The following is a 9,632-nucleotide window of genomic DNA, read 5'->3' as shown; positions in this document are numbered from 1 at the left end:
TCTCTGCCCTTCACATTCCCCAGTATCGGTCATGTGACCGAGCAAGTAGAGCATGACCACAGGGAACAGCGAAAAAACCCCGACGCTCTCTTCAGTGAGTGACTCAGGTTTAAAATATTTCCCAAAGTTCAGTTCCATCATTGCCTCAAAATATTACAGTTTACAGAGCCGCTACACTTTTGTTGTTGTTTTGTAGTCATTGTATTAGTTATGATGAATATGTGTAATATCTGTGTTTATATAGAGGACCCATGTTTTCTTTTCTTTAAGCTTACTGTTGAAGGAACAACAATGTAGCTCAAACCCTTCAAACACACCAATAACATCTTTCAAAAGAAAGAGTTCTTCTTTTGCTACGCTGCTAACAGGGCCACCTTGTTCAGGTCAGTTTAGGGGTGAGTGACGAGCACACCCACGTGAGAATCAATGATTAGCTCCACGATCACCAAACACGCCTGAGGGTCGCAGACTAGTCACTGGAACAATACACAGGAAGTGCCCCTCATTGTTAAACAGACCCCTGGTGCTTCTGCGAAAGAGGCCCGTTAAAGTATAATGAGTAGTTTTGGTTTCTGTAATTGAGCAGCATCAGTGTGAAATAAGTTCTCCATTAAATTACAGGGAAAGCCGATACTTAGGTTCAGCCTGGCTGAGCATGATAGTGTAAAACATGATGTCCAGTGAAATAAAACATACACACGTGCCGATCAGTAGCATCTGACATGACTCGTTTTAAGTCACGTTGTGTTGTGTTGTGTTGTGTTGGGCTTATTTTACATTTGAAGGGTAGGTAGTGTTTCTCAGCATGAGCGATTGGTAAGTATGAACTGCGAGTGTGTTCAGATGAACACATCAAAAATAATGAAATACACTTCAATAAGTTCATGACTCAGAATTCAAATAATTTCTGATCTTCAGGTGTTGTATTCCTGAGCAGGAGTCAAAATGTTTCATGTCCTTTGTTGGAGGCCATTCGGAAGGTAAGGTGATACACCGGCTGGGGCGCTCTGCCATATTTACTATGGGCTGTTCATTGCATTTTTATGAAGCCGCCTTTGTCAGGTGTGAATGCGTTGGGGCCCAGACAATGAGATGCATCCCGTGTCCATCTCAGAGACTCTGGCCAGCAAACGATTTGTATTCTGAAGAAGCAGAGCGGTGCTGACTCTCTGTATCTTTAGGGAGGGTCAGTGAATGCCAGAGATTGGCCACAGAACCAAACCTGACTGGCACGTTAACTTGACAACTTCAGCAACAAATATGTTGCATGTGCTTTCATTTTACCCGCTCAGTGGCCAAAGCGCATGGGCGTGTGTTGATATCGGAGCAGGTATGTGGACGAGCCTGGACGGAAAGTGCACAACCTTGGCCAAACTTCCAGCCGTAACCGTGTGATGAAGAGGAATGAACCACGGGACCCATCTTGACCCCACTCCTATCTGCTTCTCACCTCGGCCCGTTAGCGGATCCCGCGGCTAATTGCCTCCAGCATGTGTGGTTAAGTTGCCAGTAACTCTGCCCCTGGGGATTGGATGTCAGGCTGCTCTAAGGAAAAGCACCTGGAAGAGAACGCACTCGCTCCTTATTTTTTGTTACAGGATTAGGGATTGAGCGGCCGGGCACGAAATCGTGTATTGGGCATGGGGGTCTTAATCCTAAACAAAATCCACATGATAAGACACGCACACAATCTTACAAAAAAAGTCATGTTTATTTATAAAGCCCACACGCACACGCATACATTCTCACGTTACACAAGCAACATGTTGTACATTTTCAACGCAAGCATGAATCCATATCACAGAGAATGACGTGCTGCAAAACACCCGCGGCCTCCCGTGCCTCAGTGGGCTGCACGGAGTGAATAATGATCTGCCGGGACTCCTTGGAGTGAGTGAAAACACACTCACTACAGTATTTACAACCCAAAGTCCAGATGACAACCCATTGATACAAATCTTTCACTCGGTATGCCGAGTTCATGAAGGTGACACAAAACACTGTCCTGAATAGGAATATTTAATGGTAAACCTGGCATATAGAATATATATATATATACTGTATATATTTGCTCAATGACACTTCATTTAGCTTGTTGAATGTAGCTTTTTTTTTAAATTTTTTTTTATTGTTATTATTTTTATTTTTTACAAAATATCTCCTCCTGTTTTCATTGCATTCGTTCTCAGTCTCTCAGAAAATATTTGGACAAAATCAAAACACATTCTTCATTGTGGAGTCTGTTTCCTTGGGCTCTGCTCCTCACCGCACCTTCGCTCTGGTGTGGAGAGCCGGCGTGAGATTCACCGATGGCTCTTTTCTTCGCTCACACGTAGTCTTTCCGTTCTAAGCCGGGTCCGCCCGCAGACCGCGGGGCAGAGTACGCCATCCGTGAAGGGTTGTACCTGGTCTCACGTGGCGGGCAGGAACAGCAGAGCAGCGCCCCGCCGAGAACCAGCAGGGCGGAGGCCGCCCAGCCGATGTACAGGGCGGCGCCCAGCTCCCGGCGTTGAGCGTCGGTGATCAAAGGGTTGTAGAAGTCCCGGATGATGGTGTTGGCCGACCACGAGACGGGAATGAGCTGCATCAGCCCGGAGACGATGAAGAAAACTCCCGAGATGATCATCACCTTGGCCTTGGACGCCTCGTCCTCGATGCAGTTGGTGCACTTGGCGCCGGCGATGGCGATGAGCACGGCCAGGATGGCCAGCAGGATGGAGATGACGGTGAGGGCGCGGGCGGCCTGGAGGTCCTGCGAGAGGGCCAGCATGGAGTCGTATACCTTGCACTGCATCTGGCCCGTGCTCTGCACCACGCAGGTCATCCACAGGCCCTCCCAGATGATCTGAGCCGTCACAATGTTGCTGCCGATGAAGGCCGTCACCCTCCACATGGGCAGGGCGCACGCCACGATGGCGATGATCCATCCCAAGATGCACAGGGAGATGCCTATCAGCTCCAACCCGACAGACATCTTGAAACCCGCGAGCCTCCGGCCAACCTGAACGTAGGTTGCGGTGAAAAAATAAAACAAAAAAAACAAAAAAGGGACTTCTGAAGAGGAGGAGGAGGTCAACCAGTCGGCTAACCGTTGACTATCCCTAATTCGAGTCTTGCCACTGTGTCTGCGTGATGATCTGTTGCTTGGACTTCGCCACTATCCTTTATAAGCCAGATCAGGTGGAGGGGAGGAGTCCTTCAAGGAGCTGACATCACCGAAGGGGGAGGAAGAACCTGGACACGGCACTGCTATCAGCTTACGTGGCTGACTTTACAATGGACTCAGCCACAAAGAGGCCTTTGACGGGCCGAGAGGAAAAATAAGAACTGTTGGTTTGTTGATTAATGGATGATTTTGAGATTGAAACAAGTATTGAGTTGTATTAAAATGTATCAGAAGTCGACTCCTGACTTCAAGAAATTGAATCTATTCATTAAGAGGCTGCACATAAAAATGTGCTTGTTTTATTCCACCATACAATGCAGATCACTTCCTCAAAATGATTCACTAGGCACTTCTTCAACTCTTTTCTTCCCCCACAAAGTGAAATCCTTTTTTCAAAAAATCTTCAAACTATTCTGACAAAGGTGGCATGGGATTAGAGTAACGACTCCTCTTCATCCAGAGGTGCAGCTTTACTTTCAGGGAAAGGCTATTGGGAGGATTCCACCTCACAGCGGTGTTCAGTTTGATGGGCCTTAAAGTCTCGCCCTTGACATTCTTCAGGGCCGTTTCATGACCCCACCCCTAATGTTCTGGAAGCCACTGCTGACAGCACCCCCCCAAAAACACACCAGCCCCCACCTTCCAAATCATGACATGAAACAGACTCATTGTTGAAGGAAGCTGTTCGGATGGTCAAAGGGCCGGGAAGCTGACACAGCCGTGGTTCTTGTTATCATGGAGCCAACAGACACATGGGAGACAGCCAGGTGGGCGGCTGGTGGTGGGATGGAGACTGCCGGTCGGCAGCTCAGTGGCTGAGAATGCAAAGTGCCTGCGAGTGAATGTTTTCAGTGTGTTTGCCAAAGTGAAGTGAACTTGATTCATTTTTTCATAACACAATTTGGAAATTTCACAGCAGTTTTTTTTTTTAACCCAGATTTTTTCATCCTGTAGTCAATAATAAATTATAAACATTACAAAGATAAACTGTTTGTTGTGGATTGTCATAGTATTTCTCTACATTCTTTAGTCTTCAACGTCAGTAAAATGCTAAGAAATCACTCAGAACTCAAAATAAAAAAATGTGTTCAAGAGAGGCTGTTTTAGTTACAAAAAGATTTATTAACAATAGACACGTACAAGAATAATAACAATGTAATAATAAAAAAAAAGACACATCAAGACATTTCAGATGAGCAGATATAAAAACATGTTAAAAAATGTTGTAGTAAAACATACAGAATATGGAAAGACAACACTTGGATCTCATTCCACATTATTTTCATTTTGAATGAAATACATACGCCATACTTATCGTTAAGTTACACTTGCATTGTATATGTTTGCCTCGCTGCCTCTCACATACGTTTCATTCTCTACATTCTCAGACAAACAAAGTTTAACCTAAGAAAAATCTTCCGACTGTTGAGAAGAAAATTGATTGTAACATGAATACCAAAGTTTACATCACTAACATTACACATTTAAGTTTATTAAAACAAACAAAAAATATCTGTCCGTCTTTCCGTCGTGGCAAAGAAAGACCGACAGGTGCGGGTTCAGACGTAGTCTCTTCTGTCATAACCGCTCGGAGCGATCGACCTGCTCACGGGGTACGTCATCTTTGACGGCGGCCCGTATCGTTTCTCGGGTTGTGGCGGGCAACTGGAGCACAGGATGCCTCCCCCAATCAGAAGAAAGGCAGCTGCTGCCCAGCCCAGGTACAGAGCTGCCCCGATCTCCTTCTTCTGGGACTCGGGTGTCAATGGGCTGTAGAACTCCATGATGATGCTGTTGGCGCACCAGGACACGGGGATGAGCTGGGTGAGGGAAGCCACGATGAAGGCGGCGCCGGCGACGATCATCACCCGGGCCTTGGCCGACTCTTCGTCCACGCAGTTGGTGCACTTTGCGCCCGCCATGGCCACCAAAAGTCCCACGATGCCCACCACGATGGAGATGATGGTGAGGGCGCGGGCGGCCTGCAGGTCCGCACTCAGAGCCAACATGGAGTCGTGGACTTTGCACTGCATCTGGCCCGTGCTTTGGACCACGCAGTTCATCCAGATGCCCTCCCAGGTGATCTGGGCCGTGACGATGTTCATCCCGACAAAGGCCGAGACTCTCCACATGGGCAAGACGCAGGAGATGGTGGCCAAGATCCATCCCAGGACTGCCAGAGTCACTCCCAGTATCTCCAGTCCGGCTGAAGGCATGTCTGGAACCTGTGTGAGAACCTGTGCGCAGAAGACTTCTCCACTCCAGAGGTGAGGATGTTCTCCCGGATCCCCCGCACTCGACTAGGCTTTATCAGTGAAGGTGGAGCCACCTGGTCATTGGCCAGGGGTGATTCAAATCATCTTCAGTCCCGAATTTTAAACAACAAGCTTGCAACCCTGACAGCTTAATCATTCAACTACCTCCAGTTCTGGTAGCCCTGCCTCCTATTTGGGTTGGGGGAGAGCAAACAGAGGGAGTCAATCTCCAGGTCTGGAGGAGTTAAAGGGTAACAGACACAGTAAAGATCGGCGAATGAATGATTAAAAATGGAAGACAGCACATCAACTCCAATGCCTGTGGGTTGCTCATTCTGCGAAACTTAAGAGAAAATGAAAAAAGAGCTGATATTCCAAATAACAAACAGGCAGGACAGCGTTGGCGTTCAGAGGATCAGAAGTGTGTTTGTTTTTTTTATGTCCGGCCCACCCCAGAGGGATTTTCATTCCAGTTGATGTGAAAAAAAATGAAAGAAATTCAGTCTTTTTTCTTCTGAATTCTGAGTATTTCAATATTCCAGGGTGTGAGTCAGCTCGTATTTTTCCAGTTAAATTCATGGGCTTTTCATGGCCTAAGCCATGTCAGGCATCCTGACATCACTCCACTCCCTCGGCAGCGATAAGAGGTGATAAGGCAATGTTTTTCCTTCCACACTAAACCTCACGCAGACCGTCGTATATCACAGCATGAAAAATGATCTTCTTTAGAAACCAGGAGATGAGGAAATTCTTCTTCGCTCCTCCGGGATGCCAACACCAACTTTTTCCACCGGCCGACTAGCATGGGAAGTTTGCGACGGAGGCCAGATGTGGGAACTGCAAAGTAAACAGCGTAACCCCCCACGCTCCCACTCGTGGTGTCTGCAGGTGGAAGGCACTCTCAGATGGGAGTAAAAAGACAATCATCATGGGTGATGTATTGATGGAGAAGACGTGACTCCAAGACACCAGAGAAGATGCTTGTACCATAAAAATAAAAGGGCATCTGGTAGTCCAACGGACATTTGGTTGTCCACGTGCATGTGCTCCAGTGGGGGGTTCAGGGTTCTTATCACTGTCCTTGCCCTGCAGGTCATAGTGCCTTAGCAGGATTCAACCTCAATTTAACTAATGCACGGGTCACTAAAAACAAATGGAAAAAAGGAGCTTGTTTTACAGGAAGCCTTTCCACTTTATGACGTCGTAAATCATTGTGTTCACAATAGAAAGTAACGGCTGAGAGAGACGATTAGCCTTTAGAAACCAGGGAAATGCCGGTTGTTAAGTCAAATCAATTAGTTTTAATTTCAAACAGAGCCTGGACCTGCACTTTATCTGTTTGGAGCTTTGTTTGCGCAGAACCACAATTAGAGTGTGCGCCGTTCACAAACCCTGGTACACAATGCACTAAACCACACACACAAGCTTGAAAATAAAGGGTGCGCAGGAGGTGATTAAAAGGTCAAACGGCATTTAAGTAAAGACTGTCAGACTGATCGTCAGTCAGTGATTTACAATCTATTTAAAAGAATGCTGTTAGAATGTATGTATGACTCTGGTGGATGTCAGCATGACTCTTTGTCTTGTATGTGGGTGATCACTCTCTCTGGCTTGACGGGGCAACACTGTACTGACTGTGTGACTTCTGTTTTTTGTCACTGTGTTTCTTGTGTTGAAAGTACAGATAGCTTAAGTAAGTGATTTCTGCTTCTGTTTGAATGATTTTTGTTTTGCTGGGCTTTGATGGATGTTGGTTATATTTAGAACCAAACTTTATTATTAAATAAGACAATTGAAAAACCAACAATAATTCAAGGAGGAAACTGTCAATTCTTTTATCTGCTTTCGTACAGTACAGTGTGATAACCTTATCAATGCCGGTGTTGTTGGCGCTGGAAGTGCTGAAAGTTCTCAGGAAAAAACGCTTCTCTCACTGTCGAAATGACTCTGCATTTCGGAATTCTTTCCCATCAACACACGACTGCAGTGCAGGGCTCAGAAACTCAATCCTGCCATGAAGCTCTGACTTAGAGGCAGCACTCAGAATATTAAGATTCTTATCCTTTAGGTGATTAACCGCATCGTGCTTCAGTCAATGTTGATTAGTCTTTGTTATTTGGTTTTAATTGTATGTTTATATTAGATTTTTTTCTTTCAAGTCCCCTTGGTCTGCCATCATGTCTATGACCTATATTGTTATACTATTTACAAGACAATTTTTCTTTTCTGTTAAAACACAATGTTCTAGTTTGCTCCAAATCTTTTTTGTTTTGTGCTTAGGACCACTGAGATACGTCCACCTGGCGATGAGAGCAAACAGTTACAAGCCATCTAAACAAAGGCCGTCTTTGTGTCTCCGCCCTCATCTTGGTTACAGTGCACGTTCCATCCCGCTGCAGTTGGAGACGTTTACCTTTGACTTAGTTTCACTCCCCCAAAACTGAGGGCAAGCTACAATAGCAGGGAAGCAGCAACAACCTGCTCATTGTTTCTTCTCTCCACAAACATTGACATAAAACACCCAATTTCATTGTGCAGTGGCACAAATTCCCATTAGTCAGACTGCCTGCTGATTTCCACAGGTATCAGGTTGCAGGCATAGTCTGTGATTAATTAAAACATCATTTCAAGGCTTAATTACAAAACTGCATAAGTGTGAGATTGAACATGGAGTTTCTGTTCACTTTCTCCTTTTATTAATAAACTTGCAACAATGTGCCTTTGACAAAGCCACAGCAGAATTTATTAGTTAATATCATGTTGAATAATCAGTTAGAGATCAACAATGCTGATCTCTATGGAACACTTGTCCATACATAAAGGTCCAATGTGTCAAATTTAAAGGAATCTGTTTTTAATTGTTATGGCATTGCATAAAAACATGTTTTTAGTAATTGAAAAGAGTCAAAAAATCATTTTAAAAGTGGGTATTGGTTCACAAATAAAGACATTTTTTTATTCACATCTCGATACCAAATTTCCACAGTTGCTCTGGATGTAGCCGTGTTGGGCTTTGGTGACTATCCCCTGAAATCCCTGCAAATATGTGTCAATGTTAAAATTGTTTGCAGTATATTTCTTACCATGGGCTGCTGCTAAATCTTACAGAGTTGGCCTTTAAATTGAAAAACAAGACCAAAAAAAACCCTGCGAAAGACACGCCAGCGCTCAAAATGTTGTATTTTGCTTTCACTTCACACTAAAGTCCATGACTGAAGAACCGCGGGTCACCACCCATCACACATAGTCCCTCCTGGTGTATCCATTAGCGGACAGGGTCTTGACGGGATGGTAGTTGGCCTGTGGAGGCGCTGAGCCCCCGACGCTCTGTATGGTGGCCGGCGCTGGCGGGCAGGAGCAGCAGAGCAGGGCTCCCCCGACGAGGAGCAGGCAGGAGGCGGCCCAGCCGAAGTACAGGGCGTTCCCGAACTCCCTCTTCCCCGTCTCCTGCAGCAGCGGGTCGTAAAAGCCCAGGACGATGACGTGCGCCGTCCACGACACGGCGACCAGCATCAGCAGCCCGGCCAGCGCCAGCGTGACCCCGGCGGCCACCACCAGCCGCGGCTTGCTGCTCGTGTCCCGGCTGCAGTTGGTGCACTTGGCCCCGGCCACCGACAGGCCGATGGCCACGATGCACAGCACCATGGAGACGATGACCAGGGCGCGTGCCGCCTGCAGGTCCGCCGGCAGCCCCAGCATGGAGTCGTGCACCCTGCAGTGCATCTGGCCCGTGCTCTGCACCGAGCAGTTCATCCACAGGCCCTCCCAGATCACCTGCGATATGACGATGTTCTGGCCCACGTAGGCGGCCACCCGCCACATGGGCAGCCCGCAGGCCACCATCACCCCCAGCCAGCCGGCCACGGCCAGGATCATGCCCAGGACCTCCAAGCCTGCGGAATACATGGTTCAGCAGCTGAGGGACGCGTGGAAATAGCTGAGCAAGGCTCTGGTCGGGGGTAAAAGAAGGCCCTCTGTGTCCACGGGCTGGCTCGAGCCTCCTGAGATTAAAGGCGATATCGGATCCCGTTGGCTCACGACTTTAGCGGGAGAGGAAAATGAGAGGGAGAAACCGATTCTACCTTCTTTATACAGATTAGACGACTGAAGGTGGAGTCTGGCCTTGGTGGCATCGTGTTTACCTTTAAGACACATCCATGTATGTTGAGACGTTTGCGACTTCAGGAAATGGCAGAATTTGCCAATGAGGA

The 9,632-nt window shown here is 46.9% G+C and overlaps 2 protein-coding genes across 2 annotated transcripts; both read right to left on the bottom strand.

Moving 5' to 3' along the window:
* Positions 1-2,134: 2,134 nt before the first annotated feature.
* LOC142895512 (claudin-3-like) lies at positions 2,135-5,531 on the bottom strand. The gene is made up of 2 exons (XM_076036626.1): positions 4,897-5,531; positions 2,135-3,001 (listed from the first exon to the last, which is right to left on the bottom strand). Exons 1-2 carry the CDS (start codon positions 5,380-5,382, stop codon positions 2,327-2,329), a joined length of 1,161 nt encoding a protein of 386 aa, XP_075892741.1. The 5' UTR covers positions 5,383-5,531; the 3' UTR covers positions 2,135-2,326.
* Positions 5,532-8,107: 2,576 nt separating this feature from the next.
* On the bottom strand, positions 8,108-9,534 carry LOC142895511 (claudin-4). Its single transcript, XM_076036624.1, has one exon. It carries the CDS (start codon positions 9,325-9,327, stop codon positions 8,659-8,661), a length of 669 nt encoding a protein of 222 aa, XP_075892739.1. The 5' UTR covers positions 9,328-9,534; the 3' UTR covers positions 8,108-8,658.
* Between the last annotated feature and the right edge of the window lie 98 nt (positions 9,535-9,632).

This window comes from Nelusetta ayraudi, unplaced genomic scaffold (genome assembly GCF_046127955.1).
Source record: "Nelusetta ayraudi isolate G7.1 ecotype Tasmania unplaced genomic scaffold, CSIRO-AGI_Nayr_v1 ptg000048l, whole genome shotgun sequence".
NCBI classification, from domain to species: domain Eukaryota; kingdom Metazoa; phylum Chordata; class Actinopteri; order Tetraodontiformes; family Monacanthidae; genus Nelusetta; species Nelusetta ayraudi.
This window is presented reverse-complemented; position numbering and strand designations above follow the sequence as displayed.

Coding starts and splice junctions, on each gene's coding strand:
- LOC142895512 (XM_076036626.1), bottom strand. CDS start 5,382: ATGCCTTCAGCCGGACTGGAGATACTGGGAGTGACTCTGGCAGTCCTG. Junction 3,002..4,896: donor AGAAGAAGGAGATCGGGGCA/GCTCTGTACCTG, acceptor ACCTACGTTCAG/GTTGGCCGGAGGCTCGCGGG.
- LOC142895511 (XM_076036624.1), bottom strand. CDS start 9,327: ATGTATTCCGCAGGCTTGGAGGTCCTGGGCATGATCCTGGCCGTGGCC.